The following is a 25,774-nucleotide window of genomic DNA, read 5'->3' on the forward strand; positions in this document are numbered from 1 at the left end:
GTCTCAGGGAGGGTAGGAAAACAGACTACAGATGAGGACCATTACCATTTAATATATTTAGTTTCATGCGGAAAGCATGTACAGTCTCAGAGAGGGTAGGAAAATAAACTACAGATGAGGATCACCACCATTTCATACAGAAATCGCTGCTTTTATAGCAATGTCATCTCTACTTGTGTTCTTCTGGCTATAGGTCAGTATGCCAATGTCATGGTGCATCTGGCAGCCCTGTAAGTTGTTCGGTGCAGCCTCCATGTATCGGACTTTTTTGCGGCACATCCCAGAGATGATCGATAGAATTGTGATCGGGAGACAAGTGATCACTGTCTCTCTTTGTCATATTCTTCCATTCCTGATCGACCATTGTGTGCCGATAGAGGGGGACCTACACAACATTATGTTGGCGGGTTTTACGTTATTGCTGCTTTCTAGTCCTTTATCTGCTTTTTGAGACACTTCCAAAGCTAAAAATGTGCAGACTGCTCTGGATTAATACTAGCACTGCTGTTTTCGGGACTTGTGATCAATGTTCCCTCCCAAGTGTGTTATCGAACAGTGTACAAGTCAAAGAGTCCGGACAGGTTTTATTAAAAAAAAAAAAAATGATTTAATTATTAATTTAATTCCCAAAAAAAAAAAACAATCAGCGAAATGCAATTACAGCAAGATTTCAAGAATCACAGAGGATCGTGGTGTATATAGCGTATACCAAACACAAGACACGTCTCACCGGTCGGGTAACAATTTCAGAAATCAGGGAGGGTGGAAAGGGTGTTTTTTATTTTTTATTCATGGAACTACAAGTCCCATCATGCTCATGAGAGACTTATATGAAGGAGATCTTCAATTACAGTGTAGGAGTGCTGGGGCTTGTACTCCTGAGTGCAGCATCCTGCATCGCTCCTGCTGTTGTGGAACCACAACTTGCCTGCTGGGAGTTGTAGTTCCACAGTGATTGGATCATAGTAGGCTGCTGACCTCCTGTTTAGAATATCCCGTATTGAGGATATATAGAGTATATCACTTGCTACGTAATATGGCGGCGGGGATCGGAGGGTGCACTAATGTGTCCGGGTAGCTTGGTAGCCATGCAGTTGCTGTTGTACACGACCCATATAATAATATAATTTCTGCACATACGTGTATACATGATTCAGAGCTGTTATAGAGATATACCTGCGGTTACACATGCATTGCCCCATTTGTATACGGTATATACGTCTCCGCAATGCATTCTCGCCCGGGAAGGGTCCACTTGTAGGGAATGGGGGGTGATATATGGGGTGGAATATTATGACAGCAGCTTGAGCATCGCGATCCCAATGGCCGCAGGGAACAGAAGACCGGGGAGCAGCGATGGCGCCTGGTTAGAACAGTCGAATTGTTTGGTGAGAATCTGGTCGAAGGGCAGGACGGTCACGTTCTTCATTGCACACACGTTCTCCGTGACGCACGTTTGAGCCGAGTGCGACACCTTTGTCTTCGCTGTTGGAAAGACAAAGAGTATAGCGGTCATATGATGGTCTAATGGACATTTCTGATTAATTCTTCTTTCATTGTCATATAGGGATACATATAAATTACTGTGACATTTATACTTGTTTTTTTGGGGATGCAAATAGAGAAAAAAAAATTTTTGAGCAAAATTTTTTTATTCTATTATTATCATTCTTAATTATATGACAAATATAATATCATCGTATTAATAAAATACCCTCCTCAACATTCTGCAACACCAAAAAGGAAAAGTCGTGGAAATCACAGGATTGCTAGAAATTTTCAAAAATATCTCGATTTATTCAGTACGGAATATAAGCGCAGAAATCCTCGCACTTACAGCCTTGACTGCTATCCATCAGGTTATTAATGGTCATCTGAGGAAGGTTCTGCTGCACTGAATGCACTTGGGTGAATCATCAAGATCTGCTGCTGGCAGCTGCCTTTTACAATTGCTGAGCAATTATATCCCAGACGTTTTCAATGGGCGACAAGTCCGGAGACGATGTAAGTGTATCACCAGCAACATGCAATCTGGATTTGTCGTGTTGAAAAATGGCTACTTGGACACTTTTAGGTTCCCGCTTTAGGCCTCTTCATCTCAATTTCCATGTGGTCTCCAGACCAATTTCTAGCAATCACTGTGTCCAAAACAAATGTCCAAGAGGACTGACCTTCATTCCTGCCTCCATGATAGTGGTGATATGAGGTCAATGGACATCTATAGCTAGACATCTGACTCGTAGCCCGATGTAGTGCAGATGCCTTCTGATGGTTTGTGTAAATGCTGTGTGATGTCTTATTCTTGGTACTTGATGTCCAAATTCACTTGCAGTACAGAGGGGATCACTACGCGCCATTCTTCTAATCTGACGAGACCATGGGGGCAATGCCATGAAGAGACGGGGGAATGTCCCACCGGTCCTACTGTCGGGATTAAGGTGTGGGGTGGCATAATGCTCGGTAGCCGAATCCCTATAGTCTTCATTCCAGATGCACTAACAGCGTTATATTGATTTTGTCGTGGAACCAGTGGTGCAGCCATTTTTTCAAAATGTTCTCGGAGCCATTTTTCAACAAGACAAAGCCAAGGCCGCATGTTGTGAGTCACCAAAATGTGCTCCCATGGCTGCAGCGTCTCCGGACTTGTCTCCATCGAGTACATCTGGGACATCATTGGTCAGTGATTAAAAAAGGAGCTGCCAGCAGCGGATCTTGATGATTCACCCAGGTGCATTTAAGGGCAGAACCTTCCTCAGACGACTATTATTATTCTCTGTGATAGCAACCGAGGCTGGAAGTGCCAGGATTTCTGCATGTGGCTCATACTCCATGCTGAATAAATTGAAATATTTTGAAAATGTTTCCATTTTACCATCATTTGCAGATCAGTAACACGTCTCTCCATCCTGTAATTTCCATCATTCCATGACTTTAACTTCCTGGTGTTGCAATTTCAATGTTAAGGAGTGTGCATATAAAAGATTATATATATATTATTAAATATTTTATACTAATTATATATTATTGTAATTAAATATTATTATTCCTTCTTGCTAGAACACCTGTTAAACCAGATAGCTAATACAGTGGTGTGAAAAAGTATTTGCCCCCCTTCTGATTTCTTTTTCTTTTGTATGTTTGTCACACTTAAATGTTTTAGATCACAAAACAAATGTAAATATGAGACAAAGATAACACAAGTAACCACAGAATGCAGTTTTTAAATGAAGGTCTTTATTATTAAGGGAAAAAGAAATCCAAACCTACAGGGCCCTGTGTACAAAAAGTGATTGCCCCCTAATCCTAATAACTGGTTGGGCCGCCCTTAGCAGCAACTACTGCAATCGAGCGTTTGCGATAACTGGCAATGAGTCTTTTACAACGCTCTGGAGGAATTTTGGCCACTCATTATTGCAAAATTGTTGTAATTCGGCCACATTGGAGGGTTTCCGAGCATGAACTGCCTTTTTAAGGTCCAGCCACAGCATCTCAATCGGATTAAGGTCAGAACTTTGACTAGGCCACTCCAAAGTCTTAATTTTGTTTTTCTTAAGCCATTCAGAGGTGGATCATTGTCCTGCTGCATAACCCAAGTGCGCTTCAGCGTGCGGTCATGAACAGATGGCCGGACATTCTCCTTCAGGATTGTTTAGTAGACAGCAGAATTCATGGATCCATTTACCACAGCAATTCTTCCAGGTCCTGAAGCAGCAAAACAGCCCCATACCATCACACTACCACCACCATATTTTACTGTAGGTATGATGTTCATTTTCTGAAATGCTGTGTTACTTCTACGCCAGATGTAATGGAACATACAAAAAGTTAAACTTTTATCTCGTCAGTCCACAGAGTATTCTCCCAAAATTCTTGGTGATCATCAAGATGTTTTCTGGGAAAATTGAGACTACTCTTTATGTTCTTTTTGCTCAGCAGTGGTTTTCGTCTTGGAATTCTGCCATGCTGCCATTTTTGCCCAGTCTCTTTCTTATGGTGGAGTCATGAACACTGACCTTAACTGAGGCAAGTGAGGCCTGCAGTTCTTTGGGTGTTGTTGTGGGGTCTTTTGTGACCTCTTGAATGAGTCGTCTCTGCGCTCTAGGGGTCATTTTGGTCGGCCGGCCACTCCTGGGAAGATTCACCAGTGTTCCATGTTTTCACCATTTGTAAATAATGCCTTTCACTGTGGTTCGCTGGAGCTCCAAAGCTTTAGAAATGGCTTTATAACCTTTTCCAGACTGATAGATCTCAATTACTTTGTTTCTTATTTATTCCTGAATTTCTTTGGCTCGCAGCATGTCTAGCTTTTGAGGATCTTTTGGTCTACTTCACTTTGTCAGGCATATCCTATTTAAGTGATTTCTTGATTGAGAACAGTTGTGGCAGTAATCAGGCCTGTGTCTGGCTAGGGAAATTGAACTCAGCTTCCCAAAGATGTGATAAACCACAGTGTTAATTTATGTTTTAAGGAGGATGGGGGAATCACTTTTTCACACAGGACCCTGTAGGTTTGGATTTCTTTTTCCCTTAATAATAAAGACCTTCATTTAAAAACTGCATTTTGTGGTTACTTGTGTTATCTTTGTCTAATATTTAAATTTGTTTTGTGATCTGAAACATTTAAGTGACAAACATGCTAAAGAATAAGAGATCGGGAAGGGGGCAAACACTTTTTCACACCACTATATGTGTAATTTTTTTTAAAGGGGGTTGTCCAGCCCTCTTTATTTTTTTCTTTTTCTTTAACAACTAGGACCTGATTGGATTCAGCCATTACACGCCATCCACGTCGGAAGAGGAAACAAGGAGATTTGACGGTGCTGCGGAGTGTCAGCGAGACTGAGCCTGGTCTAGTTGTTAAAAAAAAGAATGGCTTGATAACCCCTTCTATTTGTAAGAACGTTCATTTTGTACTAAATAATCCAGGTGTCTGTAATTTTTCGGTGTGTACCTTGTTTATTACATTTTTTAATGCATTATAAGATTTTTATTTATTATTTTTAACTTGTAATATGTTATCATAGTCCTCTACACCAATTAACACTGCTCTGTCACTATCGCGCAGGCTGTTGCTATGGGCAAATTTATGAAAAGAGAGGACCTGTCATTGAAGTCCATAGCAACCAATCGGAGTACAGCTTTCAATTTTTAAAAGCTCTGTAAGAAGTGAAAGCTGCACTGTGATTGGTTGCTAATGTAAACATTAGACAGGTCCTTTTTCAAACAGCTTTATAAACTCTGAGGCTTATAAATGTTACCTCGCTGACATTGCCATAACACACCAGTCACAAGAAATCCAAACCCTCTGGATTTTTTGTGACTTGTGTGTTGCGGCTCTTTGCTGAAACAATATGCACAGGGGAGCCCCCAATCCTCCATTGTGTCATTGTGATCTAATCAAAGCAGGACGTCCCCTTTGATCACGTCCTGATCGCTCCTGATCAAAGGGTGAAACAGCCGAGATCGGAGCTTTCTCTCATCCTGGCAGTTAGAGCAGGAGCTTGCCCATTCTAGGTTAGCAATGGACACCCGTGCACAAATAAAGTACACCCCTGGTCATATGGGAGCTAAAAATGTTATCCAGCCAATATGGCAGACTTCCTAGCCCAAATCACTGCCTAACTAGAAAAGTTTAGAGTTTTATGTAGTTTGGGAAAGTTGAGGAACAAACCCCTTGGTATCTGTAATGGCGGTCACATTGATTCCTAGATAGAGATTAGCAAGCGTGGATAGGATTTTTAGTAATGTGACAGAGAAGGTGGACTCGAGGACATATATGACTAGCGGGATGGTTATTATGGGGTAGCGCAGCGGGAGGTCGCCTCAAGGACATATATGACTAACTGGATGGTTATTATGGGGTAGTGAAGTGGTCGGTCACCTTGAGGACATATATGAGTAGCAGGATGGTTATTATGGGGTAGCTCAGCGGGCGGTCACCTTGAGGACATATATGACTAGCAGGATGGTTATTATGGGGTAGCACAGCGGGAGGTCACCTCGAGGACATATATGTCTAGCAGGATGGTTATTATGGGGTAGAGCAGCGGGAGGTCGCCTCGAGGACATATATGACTAATGGGATGGTTATTATGGGGTAGCACAGCGGAAGGTCACCTCGAGGACATAAATGACTAGCAGGATGGTTATTATGGGGTAGCGCAGCGTGAGGTCGCCTCAAGGACATATATGACTAATGGGATGGTTATTATGGGGTAGCACAGCGGGAGGTCACCTCAAGGACATATATGACTAGCAGGATGGTTATTATGGGGTAGCGCAGCGTGAGGTCGCCTCAAGGACATATATGACTAGCGGGATGGTTATTATGGGGTAGTGCAGTGGGCGGTCGCCTCAAGGACATATATGACTAGTGGGATGGTTATTATGGGGTAGCACAGTGGGAGGTGGACTCGAGGACATATATATGACTAGTGGGATTGTTATTATGGAGTAGCACAGCAGGCGGTCGCCTCGAGGACATATATGACTATTGGGATGGTTATTATGGGGTAGCACAGCGGGAGGTCGCCTCAAGGACATATATGACTAGCGGGATGTTATAACGGGGTAGCGCAGCGGGCATGGGTAGAGATGATGGAGGTGCAGGCACTTACCGTCTATGGCGGTGTAGCTTGCACACTTTTTCTCTTCTCCGGTGCACTTGATTTTGATTGCATTCTTGCACTTCTCGTTGGGTTCATTGCATGTCACACACTCCACCTTGTTTTCGTTCATGAATTTTGGTACTGGCAAAGTATACAGAGAGACACAGATGGCCATTTACATTATTTCCTATAAAACAGGTGATGTTTCTTTACCTGGGAAACCAATCATTACCACTGATGAACGGGTGGACATATCATTGATGCAACCTGTGCAGCCACACAGGGGCCCAAGAGGTATAAGGGGGCCCATTTTCACTTCCATTGCAGGTGGAATTGTACATTATGATTGAGCTCCAAGGTTGCCCAAATATTGTGCTTGCACAGGAGCCTCTTCTGTCTTTGTCCACCAGTGCCACTGATCACTCACTATGCCAATTAAAGTAGTCATGGTCCGCAATGTCCAGACCGGCCGTGGGTCTCCTGACCCGAACCCATAGGTATATGTGAGGCTGTTGAGTTCAGCTCAGGAGATGCAAATGTTGGGCATGTGAAAGTGGCCTAGCATTAACCAAAACCAACGATTTCAGCAGGACTGGGCTGCCACTTACTGTATAGTGGACTTTTCTTCTGGAGGTAGAATAATGTGGGATAATAGGATCAGGCATGTTGAATCTCTGCATGCCCAATGCTCTCTTCAGCCCCTCATACAGGACACATGCATGCTTGACCAAACTGAGCGTGCATGTGTATAAGGGAAGGGATGAAAAATAACTGTGCACTGCCGACCCGCGCTAACACTACTTTATACTACCTCTCGTTTGTGCCCACTAGTGACTGGTGGGAGAAAGCTACTTGCACTTTATTAATGGCTCTCCTTGGGGGTAATATGACGCAGTCTGGCTGCCATTAACACATATATAAATTGGGATCTAAAAGAATGGGCACTTTTTGGTGAGCCATGCCAAATGATATACAGCTGGACTGGCCATCTGGTAGTACCCACTATCAAAACTGGTACAATAACTTACCCGCATGCTAAACTAATCATCTGCTTTCCCCGCTATTCTACCAATTACTCCACTTTAGGCACAACTTAGGGGAACGGACTTAATGTGTATTAAGTCTTACAAGTGTAAAATGTTAATTAGTTAGCACCATATGACGCCATGTTTGGGATGGAGAGGAGACCCCCGTCCTGACTGGTGCTTCCAGGCTATCCCATAGGCGGGAGGCACTCACCTTCCAGGCTACCTGTCGGGCACTTGTCTCTCTCGCAGCACTTGGTTGTGGCAAACAGGTTGGTGGCGTTCAGGGAGATGCTGTAAGTCACGTTGCACATATCCTTGGTCCCACAGGATCTCACAATCGATTTTGTTGCTCCTTTACCTTCTGGTTATTTTGGAAAAAAAAAATGTAAATGTTATCTCATCAGAAAAATGTGCAGATCTGTAAAAAACTAGCATAGTATGACTCCGACCGGGGTCTGGGTATGCCTCAGGAAGATAAAGAGGGCCTGTCCCCGAGATAAAAGTCTCCAGTTTTTGCTCTTATTTTATTCTTGCTGCTTCCCTGAGTTTTATTTCTTTTAAACTTTTTAAATCCGACATACGGTTCCCGAGATATGGGACTTTTTATTATTAATTCTTATGGAGGCGTGGCTTTCAGGATCCTCGTGGGTGTGGCTTTATCTGAGTCACGCCCCTTTGGTAAAGACCATGAAAACTAGCACTAAATAAAAAGGCCTATTTCTCTGGAACCGTATGGCAGATTTAAAAAATTCAAAAAACGGAATACTCAGGAGACCAGCGGGAATTAAATAAATGTGCTAAACAGATGATAACTGGGGGTCTGGCTGCTGAGACCCCACTTGCCCAGGAAAAAGGGGCAGCCCAATTTTACCTGTGTGAACAGAGCAGTAGTGAGCACGTGCGACCACCACTTCTATAGGCAGTGAAAGGAGCAGTGGTCACACATGCTCATTACCACTCCATTCACACAATGGTGTTTCAGACCCCCTTTCTCATGGGTTTTCCAGCACGCAGACCCCTAGGGCGATCACCGCGGCTGCTCATTTCTGCTGCTGCGACCTCTACACAGATAATGTGGAGGCCATGTAAATGAATGGACGTCCATGCAAGAAAATGGGGCCCTCCAGGGGGGGAATTTGTAGGGAGGGAACGTCGGACTTACGTGTGATGATCTCAGTGATGGTGGACAGGCAGATGTCAGAGGCTTTTTCACACGGCTTCTCGTTGGTGTTACAGTCAATTCCAATGGAGGAGCAGTGGTAGCAGTTCAAGGAAAAGGCTGAAAAAAAAGAAAAATATGGGTTTTCTTCTCCATAAGTCACAGAATAAACACAGAAACTCATAGAAAATAGCATTATTTAGAGAGGAACTAGATGTGACCCTATGATAACTACTCTGTACAGGGATCATTATAATAAACCATAGGTCACCTCTATGTAATAGTAGGTGTGTCCCTATGATAACTACTCTGTACAGGGATCATTATAATAAACCATAGGTCACCTCTATGTAATAGTAGATGTGTCCCTATGATAACTACTCTGTACAGGGATCATTATAATAAACCATAGGTCACCTCTATGTAATAGTAGATGTGTCCCTATGATAACTACTCTGTACAGGGATCATTATAATAAACCATAAGTCACCTCTATGTAATAGTAGGTGTGTCCCTATGATAACTACTCTGTACAGGGATCATTATAATAAACCATAGGTCACCTCTATGTAATAGTAGATGTGTCCCTATGATAACTACTCTGTACAGGGATCATTATAATAAACCATAAGTCACCTCTATGTAATAGTAGATGTGTCCCTATGATAACTACTCTGTACAGGGATCATTATAATAAACCATAGGTCACCTCTATGTAATAGTAGGTGTGTCCCTATGATAACTACTCTGTACAGGGATCATTATAATAAACCATAGGTCACCTCTATGTAATAGTAGGTGTGTCCCTATGATAACTACTCTGTACAGGGATCATTATAATAAACCATAGGTCACCTCTATGTAATAGTAGATGTGTCCCTATGATAACTACTCTGTACAGGGATCATTATAATAAACCATAGGTCACCTCTATGTAATAGTAGATGTGTCCCTATGATAACTACTCTGTACAGGGATCATTATAATAAACCATAGGTCACCTCTATGTAATAGTAGATGTGTCCCTATGATAACTACTCTGTACAGGGGTCATTATAATAAACCATAGGTCACCTCTATGTAATAGTAGATGTGTCCCTATGATAACTACTCTGTACAGGGATCACTATAATAAACCATAAGTCACCTCTATGTAATAGTAGATGTGTCCCTATGATAACTACTCTGTACAGGGATCATTATAATAAACCATAGGTCACCTCTATGTAATAGTAGATGTGTCCCTATGATAATAAAAACAATAATAATAATAATCTTTATTTATATAGCGCCAACATATTCCGCAGCGCTTTACAATTCAGAGGTTCATCCACAACAGTCATAAGTAACATAGCTAAAGATAATACAATAATTAAAGCTAAAATAATGACGACCCTGCTCGTAAGAGCATACAATCTACAATGAGGTGGGGGTGACACACAGTACAATGGCTTATTTACAAGGATGGTCCAGCCATCTTGAGGGGATGAGGGATAGATAAAGGCCGCATGAGCTCATCACCAGCCAGTATCTGTGGTGCTTTTGGGTTCGGTGGAGACTTATGTTTGGAGAAATAATGAATGGGCTATAAAAATATAAAAGGACTTCGATTAGGGAACATGATAGGCCGCCCTAAACAGATGTGTTTTTAGGGAGCGCCTAAAACTGTGTAAGTTGTGGTTCGTCCTAATTTCTTGGGGTAAAGCATTCCAGAGAATAGGTGCAGCTCGAGAGAAGTCTTGGAGCCGGGAGTGGGAGGTACGGATTAGTGCAGATGTTAGTCGAAAGTCGCTTGCGGAGCATAGAGAATGGGTAGGCCGATAAGCAGAAATGAGGGAGGAGATGTAGGGGGGTGCCACACTGTGGAGAGCTTTGTGGGTGAGAACAAGCAATTTAAATTGAATCCTTTAATGTATGGGCAGTCAGTGCAATGACTGGCACAGAGTGGACGCGTCTGAGTAATGATTAGCCAGATAGATGACCCTGGCTGCTGCATTAAGGATGGACTGGAGAGGGGAAAATCGAGTGAGGGGGGGGCAATTAATAGAGAATTACAGTAGTCATAGCGGGAGTGGATCAGGGCAACAGTGAGGGTTTTTGTTGTTTCCAAGGTGAGAAATGGGTGGATTCTAGAGATATTCTTCAATTGCAAGCAACAAGAGCGGGCAAGAGATTGCATATGGGAGGTGAAGGAAAGATTGGTGTCAAACACAACACCCGAAAGCGCACATGCTGGCTCGGTGTTATTGTAGTGCCACACACGGAGAGAGAGATGTCAGATTTAGAGAGGTGAGTAGACGGTGGGAGCAGAATAAGTTCAGTTTTGGAAAGGTTGAGTTTCAGATAGACAGCGGACATGATGTTGGAAATTGCGGACAGACAGTCACTGGTGTTCTGTAGTACAGCGGGGGTAAGGTCAGGGGATGAAGTGTAAAGTTGTGTCATCAGCATAAAGATGATACTGAAAGCCAAATTTGCTGATGGTCTGTCCAATCGGGGCCAAGTTGAGAGAAGAGGGCCAAGGACTGAACCCTGAGGGACCTGAATAGTGAGAGGAAGAGAAGAGGGCCAAGGACTGACCCCTGAGGGACCCCAATAGTGAGAGGAAGAGAAGAGGGCCAAGGACTGACCCCTGAGGGACCCCAATAGTGAGAGGAAGAGAAGAGGGCCAAGGACTGACCCCTGATGGACCCCAATAGTGAGAGGAAGAGGAGAAGAAGTAGAGTCAGAGAACGATACACTGAAGGACCGGTCAGAAAGATAGGAGGAGAACCAGGAGAGAGCAGTGTGATTTACGCCAGTTGAGTGGAGCATAGAGAGAAGGAGATGGTGGTCAACAGTGTCGAAAGCTGCAGAGAGGTCAAGAAGAATGAGCAGAGAGTAGTCACCATTATGTTTTGCTGTCAGAAGGCTACTGGTTACTTTGATGAGTGCAATTTCTGTAGAATGTAGGGGGCAGAAGAAGCCAGACTGTGATGGATCTAGAAGAGAGTGAGTGGAGAGGTAACTGGTAAGGCGGGAGTAGACCAGGCGCTCCAAGAGTTTAGAGATGAAGGGAACATTGGAGACTGGTCTGTAGTTGTTTGTGCAGGAAGGGTCGAGAGAGGGCTTTTTTTTTAATAATAGAGTAATGATGGAGTGTTTAAAGGAGGAGGGGAAGATACCAAAAGAGAGATTGAAAATTTTAGTTAGGTGAGTAGTGAGGACTGTAGAGAGAGTCTGGAGTAGGTGTGAGGGAATGGGGTCAGTGGTGCATGTAGTAGAGGAGCCTGGAGACTTCTTCTTCTGTGACTGGGTCAAATGTGGAGAGTGATCCAGATGAGATGTGGGGAGGTCACGGCACTTGGTGACTGAGAGCTGAGTTCCTGACGGATATTTTCTATTTTCTCCGTGAAGTAGGAGGCCAGATCGTCAGCCCAAATGTCCGTGATAGGGGCCTGCGCTTTAGGAGTGAGGATAACTACTCTGTACATGGAGCATTATAATAAACTATAGATCACCTCTATGTAATAGTAGATGTGTCCCTATGATAACTCTGCTGTGCAGTCGCGCTACCTGTATGCCCTTGAATCATTGCTCACTGTGCCGCGGCTGACGCCCGGTATTTACCGTCTCGGCACCAGATGTCACTTCCATAAAGCGATTTGTTATTCCTGTACACACACTGCTCTGCCCCGTGCGTCATCCCCGCCGCTCGCTGACCTATTTTGCAGGTGCTCCTTTCATCCCGGCGACTATTTTGGTATTTTGGAACAAAATCTCTTTACCCCTGACATTAAACACAGTGAAATAAGTCAGCGCCGGATGGAAATCACTAAAATAAATATGTTTTTTTTTTTTTGTTGCTGATACGTTTGAGCAGATCGTAATCAGAACAGTCATAAAGTGATTTTTATATTAAATGTGTAAGAAGTGTTGTCATAGGGGATCACAGGGCTTTTTCTCTTTCGTTCTTGCATCTTTTCTCCAAATTCTATTTTGTGCCATTCCTCTATTATTCCTCCTGAAAGTTTATGAATAAATTGACACATGTCTTTTATCAATGGGAAGGGGGAGTGTCCCTGACTACTCTGACAGTGTCCAATCAGCGCTGACAGTGTAGAGACGCTCCTCCTTGAGAAGTGAAACAGTAACGCTCATACATTTTCAGGAGGAATAACAGGGGGACAAAATATAAAAATTAGTAATAAAAAAAATGATGATCCGAAGTTGTTATTTCATGAGGAATACAGGTATTTACTAAAATGGACATTTTAGGACTGGTAACAGGTCCCCCTTTTAGGAATACTCCAGGCAAAACTGTGCTCTTTGAAACTCTATGTCAGGCTCTGACGCCCCCTCCAGTCCCGCACCAGTAATTCTTTTTACAGAAATAGCTCCACTTTTATCTATAGGTTATTTCTGGTATTGCAGCTCATCCCCAGCCTTAAATTAAAGGGGTCGTCCAGGACTAAGATATTGATGACTCATCCTGAGGATCACTGGAGCTGCGGCACCTGCACAGAGAAGCTGTTAGTAGTCAGCCGGTATGTATGACGTATATTGTGCTGGGACTCGGCCTATAGACAAGAGTGGTGTTGGTTCTACAAAAAAAAGGCAACTAAAGCAAAACGCATTCAGCCTTATCTTAAAGGGGTCATCTAGGACTAAGATATTGATGACTCATCCTGAGGATCACTGGAGCTGCGGCACCTACACAGATAAGCTGTTAGTAGTCAGCGGTATGTATGACGTATATTGTGCTGGGACTCGGCCTATAGACAAGAGTGGTGTTGTTTCTAGAAAAAAAGAGGCAACTAAAGCAAAAAAACATTTAGTCTTATCTTAAAGGGGTCGTCCAGCCGGACTAAGATATTGATGACTGATCCTAAGGATCACTGGACCTCTGGAACCTGCACAGAGAAGCTGTTAGTAGGCAGCAGGCATGTATGGCGTGTATGGTGATGGGACTCGGCCTATAGACAAGAGTAGTACTGTTTCTAGGAAAAAAAGGCAACTAAAGCAAAAAAACATTCAGCCTTATCTTAAAGGTGTCACCTAGGACTAAGATATTGATGACTCATCCTGAGGATCACTGGAGGTGCGGCACCAGCACAGAGAAGCTGTTAGTAGGCAGCGGGTATGTATGGCGTATATGGTGATGGAACTCGGCCTATAGACAAGAGTGGTGTTGTTTCTACAAAAAAAAAGGCAACTAAAGCAAAACGCATTCAGCCTTATCTTAAAGGGGTCTCTAGGACTAAGATATTGATGATTCATCCTGAGGATCACTGGAGCTCTGGCACCTGCACAGATAAGCTGTTAGTAGGCAGCTGGTATGTATGACGTAAATGGTGCTTGGACAGCACAGCTCTGTACAGTGGTCAATGTCACATACTACTGAAGTGATTGGGAGTTGACCTAAGAATGGATACTACAGTTTATAGTGTACATCACAGCTGATCGATGGGGTTGCTGCAGGACAGGGCTTCAATATCGTGGACCTGGACAATCCTTTTAATTTAATCTGTGAAGCCAGTATGCCAGTCCCTCTCATCCTCTAGCTTCAGTCCTGACATGGTGACTCCCCGTGCCTTTGCTGGAAGCTCAGCTATATTTTGGCAGCCGAAGACGAGCAATGCAGCTTTCCGGAATCTGCAGAATGATGATTAATCGTTGTCCGCACTAATTGTACTTTTTCCAAGCATCTGACTGGTCAAAAAAGTAGACTGAGATGCATTCAGGATCCCCTGGGCATTGGGCAAAAGTACATTCAGTGCTATCAGCCCGGGCCTCTCCGCGATCTATCGATCACCATCGTATCCGCCACTTGTTCCAAAAATCTACATAAAATACGGAGCAACCTCCTGATACTTTTACGCTGAATTAAATACCTTAAGAACAATGTTGTGTAATTGCAAGAAACCCTTTAACATGTTTAATTGCAGATCATTATGTCTGTAAAAAAAAAAAGGCACCGTAAGGTCTCTGGTCAGTGACGAGGTGAGATGGTATAGTGCAGGGTCCTGCAGCTCGGTTGTCCAGAGAAGCCTAGTCTATATACTGTGCAGTGCATTGACTATATGTTATGCAATATTTTTCTGGGAAAGTGAGAGATAGATTGTTACCTTGTCTTCCTCGTGTCCAAGTTCTTAAAAGTAGTGTTGTCATCATTTACTGTAACTTTCGAGCTGTGTGCCAAAGACTGTAACCAACAAATTGTGTATCAAAGACTGTAACCACAAAGTTGTGTATCAAAGACTGAAACCACCAAGTTGTGTACCAAAGACTGTAACCACTAAGCTGATTGCCAAACACTATAACTACCAAGCTATGTGAGAAAGACTGAAACTGCACAGCTATGTGCCAAAGACTATAACTGGCAAGTTGTATGTCTATGTCAAAGACTCTAATAACTTAGTTGTGTTTCAAAGACTGTAACCGCCAAGTCGTGTACCAAAGACTGTAACCGCCAAGTCGTGTACCAAAGACTGTAACCGTCAAGTTGTGTATCAAAGACTGTAACTGCCAAGTCGTGTACCAAAGACTGTAACCGCCAAGTCGTGTACCAAAGACTGAAACTGCCAAGTTGTGTATCAAAGACTGTAACCGCCAAGTCGTGTACCAAAGACTGTAACCGCCAAGTTGTGTACCAAAGACTGTAACCGCCAAGTTGTGTACCAAGGACTGTAACCGCCAAGTTGTGTATCAAAGACTGTAACCACCAAGTAGTTTATCAAAGACTGTAACCACCAAGTCGTGTACCAAAGACTGTAACCAAGTAGTTTACCAAAGACTGTAACAGCCGAGTCGTGTACCAAGGACTGTAATCGCCAAGTCGTGTACCAAGGACTGTAACCGCCAAGTCATGTACCAAGGACGGTAATCGCCAAGTCGTGTACCAAAGACTGTAACCACCACTAGTTTATCAAAGACTGTAACCGCCAAGTCATGTACCAAAGACTGTAACCGCCAAGTTGTGTACCAAAGACTGTAACCGCCAAGTTGTGTATCAAAGACTGTAACCACCAAGTTATGTACCAAAGACTGTGACCGCCAAGTTGTGTACCAAAGACTGTAACCGCCTAGTCGTGTACCAAATACTGTAACCAAGTAGTTTACCAAAGACTATAATAGCCGAGTCATGTACCAAGGACTGTAACCACCAAGTAGTTTATCAAAGACTGCAACCACCAAGTCGTGTACCAAATACTGTAACCAAGTAGTTTACCAAAGACTGTAACAGCCGAGTCGTGTACCAATGACTGTAACCGGCAAGTTGTGTACCAAAGACAGTAACCGCCAAGTCGTGTACCAAGGACTGTATCCGCCAAGTCGTGTACCAAGGACTGTAACCGCCAAGTCGTGTACCAAGGACTGTAACCGCCAAGTCGTGTACCAAGGACTGTAACCACCAAGTAGTTTATCAAAGACTGTAACCACCAAGTCGTGTACCAAAGACTGTAACAGCCGAGTCATGTACCAAAGACTGTAACCGCCAAGTCGTGTACCAAAGACTGTAACCAAGTAGTTTACCAAAGACTGTAACAGCCGAGTCGTGTACCAAAGACTGTAACCGGCAAGTTGTGTACCAAAGACTGTAACTGCAAAGTCGTGTTCCAAGGACTGTAACCGCCAAGTCGTGTACCAAGGACTGTAACCGCCAAATCGTGTACCAAAGACTGTAACCGCCAAGTAGTTTATCAAAGACTGTAACCACCAAGTCGTGTACCAAAGACTGTAATAGCCGAGTCGTGTGCCAAAGACTGTAACCGCCAAGTCGTTTACCAAAGACTGTAACCAAGTAGTTTACCAAAGACTGTAACAGCCGAGTTGTGTACCAAGGACTCTAACCGCCAAGTCGTGTACCAAGGACTGTAACCGCCAAGTCATGTACCAAGGATGGTAACCGCCAAGTCGTGTACCAAGGACTGTAACCACCAAGTAGTTTATCAAAGACTGTAACCGCCAAGTCGTGTACCAAAGACTGTAACCGCCAAGTTGTGTACCAAAGACTGTAACCACCAAGTTGTGTATCAAAGACTGTAACCTCCAAGTTATGTACCAAAGACTGTAACCGCCAAGTTGTGTACCAAATACTGTAACCAAGTAGTTTACCAAAGACTGTAATAGCCGAGTCGTGTACCAAGGACTGTAACCGCCAAGTCATGTACCAAGGATGGTAACCGCCAAGTCGTGTACCAAGGACTGTAACCACCAAGTAGTTTATCAAAGACTGTAACCGCCAAGTCGTGTACCAAAGACTGTAACCGCCAAGTTGTGTACCAAAGACTGTAACCACCAAGTTGTGTATCAAAGACTGTAACCTCCAAGTTATGTACCAAAGACTGTAACCGCCAAGTTGTGTACCAAATACTGTAACCAAGTAGTTTACCAAAGACTGTAATAGCCGAGTCGTGTACCAAGGACTGTAACCGCCAAGTAGTTTATCAAGGACTGTAACCACCAAGTCGTGTACCAAAGACTGTAACCACCAAGTAGTTTATCAAAGACTGTAACCAAAGTCGTGTACCAAAGACTGTAACCACCAAGTAGTTTATCAAAGACTGTAACCACCAAGTCATGTACCAAATACTGTAACCAAGTAGTTTACCAAAGACTGTAACAGCCGAGTCGTGTACCAAGGACTGTAACCGGCAAGTTGTGTACCAAAGACTGTAACCACCAAGTCGTGTACCAAATACTGTAACCAAGTAGTTTACCAAAGACTGTAACAGCCGAGTCGTGTACCAAGGACTGTAACCGGCAAGTTGTGTACCAAAGACTGTAACCGCCAAGTCGTGTACCAAGGACTGTAACCGCCAAGTCGTGTACCAAGGACTGTAACCACCAAGTCGTGTACCAAAGACTGTAACCACCAAGTATTTTACCAAAGACTGAAACCACTAAGTCGTGTACCATGGACTGTAACCACCAAGTCATGTACAAAAGACTGTAACCGCCAAGTCGTGTACCAAGGACTGTAACCGCCAAGTCGTGTACCAAAGACTGTAACCACCAAGTAGTTTATCAAAGACTGTAACCACCAAGTCGTGTACCAAAGACTGTAACAGACGAGTCGTGTACCAAGGACTGTAACCGCCAAGTCGTGTACCAAAGACTGTAACCACCAAGTCGTGTACCAAAGACTGTAACCGCCAAGTAGTTTACCAAAGACTGTAACCGCCAAGTAGTTTACCAAAGACTGTAACAGCCAAGTCGTGTACCAAAGACTGAAACCACCAAGTCGTGCACCAAGGACTGTAACCGCCAAGTCGTGTACCAAAGACTGTAACCGCCAAGTCGTGTACCAAAGACTGTAACCACAAAGTCGTGTACCAAAGACTGTAACCACCAAGTAGTCTACCAAAGACTGTAACAGCCAAGTCGTGTACCAAAGACTGTAACCGCCAAGTCGTGTACCAAAAACTATAACCACCAAGTAGTTTACCAAAGACTGTAACAGCCAAGTCGTGTACCAAGGACTGTAAACGCCAAGTCGTGTACCAAAGACTGTAACCGCCAAGTTGTGCACCAAAGACTTTAACCGCCAAGTAGTTTACCAATGACTGTAACCACCGAGTAGTTTACCAAAAACTGTAACCACCAAGTCGTGTACCAAAGACTGTAACAGCCGAGTCATGTACCAAAGACTGTAACCGCCAAGTCGTGTACCAAAGACTGTAACAGCCGAGTCGTGTACCAAAGACTGTAACCGGCAAGTTGTGTACCAAAGACTGTAACCGCCAAGTCGTGTTCCAAGGACTGTAACCGCCAAGTCGTGTACCAAGGACTGTAACCGCCAAGTCGTGTACCAAAGACTGTAACCGCCAAGTAGTTTATCAAAGACTGTAACCACCAAGTCGTGTACCAAAGACTGTAATAGCCGAGTTGTGTACCAAGGACTGTAACCGCCAAGTCGTGTACCAAGGACTGTAACCGCCAAGTCATGTACCAAGGATGGTAAAAGCCAAGTCGTGTACCAAGGACTGAAACCACCAAGTAGTTTATCAAAGACTGTAATCGCCAAGTCGTGTACCAAAGACTGTAACCGACAAGTTGTGTACCAAAGACTGTAACCACCAAGTTGTGTATCAAAGACTGTAACCTCCAAGTTATGTACCAAAGACTGTAACCGCCAAGTTGTGTACCAAATACTGTAACCAAGTAGTTTACCAAAGACTGTAATAGCCGAGTCGTGTACCAAGGACTGTAACCGCCAAGTAGTTTATCAAAGACTGTAACCACCAAGTCGTGTACCAAAGACTGTAACAACCAAGTAGTTTATCAAAGACTGTAACCAAAGTCGTGTACCAAAGACTGTAACCACCAAGTAGTTTATCAAAGACTGTAACCACCAAGTCATGTACCAAATACTGTAACCAAGTAGTTTACCAAAGACTGTAACAGCCGAGTCGTGTACCAAGGACTGTAACCGGCAAGTTGTGTACCAAAGACTGTAACCACCAAGTCGTGTACCAAATACTGTAACCAAGTAGTTTACCAAAGACTGTAACAGCCGAGTCGTGTACCAAGGACTGTAACCGGCAAGTTGTGCACCAAAGACTGTAACCGCCAAGTCGTGTACCAAGGACTGTAACCGCCAAGTCGTGTACCAAGGACTGTAACCACCAAGTCGTGTACCAAAGACTGTAACCACCAAGTATTTTACCAAAGACTGTAACCACTAAGTCGTGTACCATGGACTGTAACCACCAAGTCGTGTACCAAAGACTGTAACCGCCAAGTCGTGTACCAAAGACTGTAACCACCAAGTAGTTTACCAAAGACTGTAACAGCCAAGTCATGTACCGAAGACTGTAACAGCCGAGTTGTGTACCAAGGACTGTAACCGCCAAGTCGTGTATCAAAGACTGTAACCACCAAGTAGTTTATCAAAGACTGTAACCACCAAGTCGTGTACCAAAGACTGTAACAGACGAGTCGTGCACCAAGGACTGTAACCGCCAAGTCGTGTACCAAAGACTGTAACCACCAAGTCGTGTACCAAAGACTGTAACCGCCAAGTAGTTTACCAAAGACTGTAACCACCAAGTAGTTTACCAAAGACTGTAACAGCCAAGTTGTGTACCAAAGACTGTAACCACCAAGTCATGTACCAAGGACTGTAACCGCCAAGTCGTGTACCAAAGACTGTAAACGCCAAGTCGTGTACCAAAGACTGTAACCACCAAGTCGTGTACCAAAGACTGTAACCACCAAGTAGTCTACCAAAGACTGTAACAGCCAAGTCGTGTACCAAAGACTGTAACCACCAAGTAGTTTACCAAAGACTGTAACAGCCAAGTCGTGTACCAAGGACTGCAACCGCCAAGTCGTCTACCAAAGTCTGTAACCGCCAAGTCGTCTACCAAAGACTGTAACCACTAAAATATTTTCCAAACACTCTAAGTACCAAGCTATGTGAGAAAGACTGAAACTGCACAGCCGTGTGCCAAAGACTATAACTGGCAAATTGTATGGCAAACACTCTAATAGCTTAGTTGTGTTTCAAAGACTGTAACCACCAAGTTGTTTGCCAAAGTCCAAGTCTGCTTGTCTTACCCTGACTCCCCCTGGTTTACAGTAACTGGTCCCAACCCTCTTAGAATTTATTTATCCGTTCATTAAATGATTATTCCCAACTGGACAAGATATCACAGGTGATAAATTGTTAATCTTTGGGGGAACCCACACCGATATTGAAAAAGGGGCACTGTAATGGCCCCTTTCGAATGGACTGCCACCTACTTGCCAACTTTCCCGAGTTACTTGGACTGTCCCTAGGTTGGAGTGATGGGTACCACTGGCTCGTGATCAAGTTAAGAGGCTTATAAAGTGGATGTCCCCTTTAAAGGCACAAAACCGCTTTCCTGGAGAAACATGGCAGACTATGGGTCCTGCGGGGGGCCGCGCTTTCCCGGATTTGTTTTTTTAGAAGGCTCCTTTGCAATTAATATTTCCGGCGTCTTCCACAATGCCCAGAAGTGACTGAGAACGAGGACGCCCTTGGTAATAAATCCAAGAAATGCAGCTAAATGGATTTTTTTCCCCTCTTCATTTGATTCATAGAATGAGCTCATCCATCCAAGCTCAGATGTAAAAATTCTGGGCAAAAATTGCAACTTTTTAACAAATGTTGTGCTTCTAATATTCACTATTTCCAGGAATGGGAACAATCTGAGGCTGCAAACCTGTATATTCCACACATTTTTCTATTGAGCTTTTGCTACAATTGTATCCAGTGTAAACAATATTTGTAAACAAAGACTTATACATTGTAAACAAAGCAGACTGATACATTGTAGCAAATTATCAATAATACTTGATGCTAAAGACATCTAGTCTGGCTACCAGGGTAGGTGTCCTGCCACCTCTCCGCCTGGATGTGGTGACCACCGCCTAAGCAGATCAGGGGACCCTCATTCTCCGCAGAGATGGGACCTGCGTCTGTTAGGGTGTGTTCACACTAAGGTTTTTTTTGGCTGAGTTTTCGGAGCAAAAATTTTCCAAAACCACAAGTTTTGCTGGAGAGTGTCTGCTCAACTCAGCAAAAAAAAATCTTAGTGTGAACACAGCTTTACAGATTTGGTTATATCATAACTGGCCCAAGTGCAAACATTTTTTTAAGGGGTGGTCGAGGTTGCAAAAATGTATCTTGTACGAGTGTGTCTTAAATAGTAATTTATTCCACCTTCTAATATATTTTAGTTAAGAAAGGTACGCATTGGATGTGACAGAGAAGGGGGCTGGCTCAGATATGGGAATAAACAGACAAACTGTAGCCTTCTTCTCTGTCAATGCATTGGATATGACAGAGAAGGGGGCTGGCTCAGATATGGAAATAAGCAGTCTCCTTCCCTGTTTATGCCATGACAGAAGGGGGCTGGCTCAGCTACGGGAATATGCAGCCACCTTCTCTGTCTATGCATTGGATGTGACAGAGAAGGAAGCTGGCTCAGGTATGGAAATAAGCAGACAAACAGCAGCCTCCTCTGTCTATGCATCAGATGTGACAGAGAAGGGGGCTGGCTCAGATATGGAAATAAGCAAACAATAGCATCCTCTGTTTATGCATCAGATATGATAGAGAAGGGGGCTGGCTCAGATTTAGGAATAAGCAGACATACAGTAGCCCCCTTCCCTGTCTATGCATCATCTGTGACAGAGAAGGGGGCTGGCTCAGATATGGGAAAAGCAGGCAAACAGCAGCCTCCTTCTCTGTCTATGCATAGGATATGACAGAGAAGGGGGCTATCTCAGGTATGGAAATAAGCAGAAATAGAGCAGTCTCCTTCCCTGTTTATGCCATGACAGAGAAGGGGGCTGGCTCAGCTATGGGAATGAGCAGCCACATTCTCCGTCTATGCATTGGATGTGACAGAGAAGGGGGCTGGCTCAGATATGGAAATAAGCAAACAGTAGCCTCCTCTGTTTATGCATCAGATATGATAGAGAAGGGGGATGACTCAGATTTAGGAATAAGCAGAAATACAGTAGCCCCCTTCCCTGCCTATGCATTGTCCGTGACAGAGAAGGGGGCTGGCTCAGGTATGGGACTAAGCAGACAAACTGCAGCCTCCTCTGTCTATGCATCGGATGTGACAGAGAAGGGGGCTGACTCAGATTTAGGAATAAGCAGACATACAGCAGCCCCCTTCTCTGTCTATGCATCGGATGTTACATCTGCAGTTTGTGATCCAAAGCTGATTTTTCTTTTGTACCTGAGGACAGGAAGTTTTTACTCTAGTCAGGCATGCTGGAGGCCATGGGCTGAGACTGCTGGTCGCCCGGTCACCCCCATCTGTTAGCATTGGATAATGTGAGCCCTGCCCCCCAGTCCAGCAACGATGCGTAATCCGGCCAGTCCCGATATACAGCGAGTATATAACGTTACTGAGCGGCTGGAAGGGAATCAAGAAGTCAATTACTTGTTCCGACTCCCGTCTGCTACGTCACTAATGGGGCTGAGGTCACCGCCATGGATTTTAGGGAAAGAGATTCATTACACTCCAGCTTTCTACCTGCAATGGAAGCTGCCCAGCCATCGCCTGCACTCAGCGTATACCTACCCACCACGGACAAAAGGCTAAAAAAAGATGCCATTACTGTGTAAATAAGTGGGGGTCTGACCACCAGGACCCCCAAACATCCTAACAATGAGGGGGTCACTGCACTTATGTAAAGCCGCGGCCCTTTCCTGTACAGCGCCGCCCCTTTAATTATATGCTATGAAGGGTTAAAAATATGCAAGTAAATGTCTAATAAGATTAGAAGTTACTGAAGTGTATTATGAGGTTCTGCAGCAGCTGAGGTGTATTAGGATGTTCTGCAGCAGCTGAGGTGTATTATGAGGTTCTGCAGCAGCTGAGGTATATTATGAGGTTCTGCAGCAGCTGAGGTGTATTATGAGGTTCTGCAGCAGCTGAGGTGTATTAGGATGTTCTGCAGCAGCTGAGGTGTATTAGGATGTTCTGCAGCAGCTGAGGTGTATTATGAGGTTATGCAGCAGCTGAGGTGTATTAGGATGTTCTGCAGCAGCTGAGGTATATTATGAGGTTCTGCAGCAGCTGAGGTGTATTAGGATGTTCTGCAGCAGCTGAGGTGTATTAGGATGTTCAGCAGCAGCTGAGGTGTATTAGGATGTTCTGCAGCAGCTGAGGTGTATTATGAGGTTCTGCAGCAGCTGAGGTGTATTAGGATGTTCTGCAGCAGCTGAGGTGTATTAGGATGTTCTGCAGCAGCTGAGGTGTATTATGAGGTTCTGCAGCAGCTGAGGTGTATTAGGATGTTCTGCAGCAGTTGAGGTGTATTAGGATGTTCTGCAGCAGCTGAGGTGTGCTATGAGGTTCTGCAGCAGCTGAGGTGTATTATGAGGCTCTGCAGCAGCTGAGGTGTATTATGAGGCTCTGCAGCAGCTGAGATGTGTAAAGAGGTTCTGCAGCAGCTGAGGTGTGTTATGAGGTTCTGCAGCAGCTGAGGTGTGTTATGAGGTTCTGCAGCAGCTGAGGTGTATTATGAGGTTCTGCAGCAGCTGAGGTGTATTATGAGGCTCTGCAGCAGCTGAGGTGTGTTATGAGGTTCTGCAGCAGCTGAGGTGTGTTATGAGGTTCTGCAGCAGCTGAGGTGTGTTATGATGTTGAGGAATGAGGATCTCTACGCTGATTTAGTCTCGTCATAAGCTCCATAATCATTCAGGAAAATGAGCCCCATGGGGACAGGGATGACGGGAGTGACTGTCTCTCAGTACAGCGCTGCAGAGTATGTTGCCGCCATATATAGGCTCGTCCTCATCAGTCCCTGTCCGTGGTCCTGTCTGGTTCCCAATTCCTTCCAATGTGCCGCGTCACAGGCAGACATCACCCAGACACAGTCACGCAGGATCAGCCCGGGAGTGGGGACCGCGCACTACAGACACACGATGCAGCAGAGCTGAGTGTGCGGCTCTCCTGTGCGGCTCAGCTCTGCTGCATCACTGCACACACCAGCGCTCACCTCCGTCCAGTAAGCCGGCCAGCAGGCAGAGGAGGGCGACGCCGGCCACCATGCTGCTGCTGTGCGGTGCTGGGATGCTCTGCCCGTCCGTCCTCAGGGTGTGGCGCTTTATACGCAGGATGGCGGGGGGCGAGAGAGGAGGGGAGAGCAATGGAAGCCGGGAGCTACAGGCTCAGGGCCCAACACGGGGCCCCCATAACTGAGAGCAAGATAGAAACTAGTCACAAATACAAGAACAGTGTATGGACAGATCTGCACTGCAGCCCATCACACCCCATCACGCTGCTGCCAATCACATATCAATACACTGGGGTATGAGCCATCATTTATCTATCATCTATCTATCATCTATCTATTATCTATCATCTATCTATCAGCTATCTATTATCTATCTATGATCTATCTATTATCTATCTATCATCTATCTATTATCTATCTATTATCTATCATCTATCTATCATCTATCTATTATCTATCTATCTATTATCTATCTATTATCTATCTATTATCTGTCTATCATCTATCTATCTATTATCTATCTGTCTATTATCTATCTATTATCTATCTATCTATTCTCTATCTCTTATCTATCTATCTATCATCTATCTATCTATTATCTATCTCTATCTATCTATGTATTATCTATCTATCTATTATCTATCATCTATCTATCATCCATCTATTATCTATCTATCATCTATCTATTATCTATCATCCATCTATTATCTATTTATCTATTATCTATATATCTATCAATTATCTATATATCTATTATCTATCTATTATCTATCTATTATCTATCTATTATCTATCTCTATCTATGTATTATCTATCTATTATCTATCATCTACCTATTATCTATCTATCATCTATCTATTATCTATCATCCATCTATTATCTATTTATCTATTATCTATATATCTATCAATTATCTATATATCTATTATCTATCTATCATCTTTATTATCTATCTATTATCTATCTATCTATTATATATACATTATCTATCTATCCATATATCTATTATCTATCTATTATATCATCTATCTATTATCTATCATCTATCATCTATCTATTATCTATCATTTATCTATTATCTATCTATTATCTATCTATCATCTATCTATTATCTATCATCTGTCTATCTATTATCTATCTATTATCTATCTATCATCTATTATCTATCTATTATATATCCATTATCTATCTATCCATATATCTATTATCTATCTATTATATCATTTATCTATTATCTATCATCTATCTATCATCTATCTATTATCTATCTATTATCTATCATCTATCTATTATATATCATCTATCTATTATCTATCTATTATTTATCTATCATCTATCTATTATCTATCTATTACCTATCATCTATCTTTCTATTATCTGTCTATTATCTATCTAGTATCTATTATCTATCTATTATCTATCTATTATCTATTATATCATCTATCTATTATCTATCCATCTATCTATTATCTGCAAGGGGGACTGCA

The 25,774-nt window shown here is 43.5% G+C and overlaps 1 protein-coding gene across 1 annotated transcript; it reads right to left on the minus strand.

The window, feature by feature from the left end:
* Nucleotides 1-603: 603 nt before the first annotated feature.
* On the minus strand, nucleotides 604-24,425 carry LOC141173058 (phospholipase A2 inhibitor NAI-like). Its single transcript, XM_073657693.1, has 5 exons — nucleotides 24,270-24,425; nucleotides 8,799-8,915; nucleotides 7,848-7,997; nucleotides 6,618-6,749; nucleotides 604-1,485 (listed from the first exon to the last, which is right to left on the minus strand). Exons 1-5 carry the CDS (start codon nucleotides 24,319-24,321, stop codon nucleotides 1,292-1,294), a joined length of 645 nt encoding a protein of 214 aa, XP_073513794.1. The 5' UTR covers nucleotides 24,322-24,425; the 3' UTR covers nucleotides 604-1,291.
* Between the last annotated feature and the right edge of the window lie 1,349 nt (nucleotides 24,426-25,774).

Source organism: Phyllobates terribilis, unplaced genomic scaffold (genome assembly GCF_046119375.1).
Source record: "Phyllobates terribilis strain yellow unplaced genomic scaffold, ASM4611937v1 Scaffold_12__6_contigs__length_324123572, whole genome shotgun sequence".
Classification (NCBI taxonomy): domain Eukaryota; kingdom Metazoa; phylum Chordata; class Amphibia; order Anura; family Dendrobatidae; genus Phyllobates; species Phyllobates terribilis.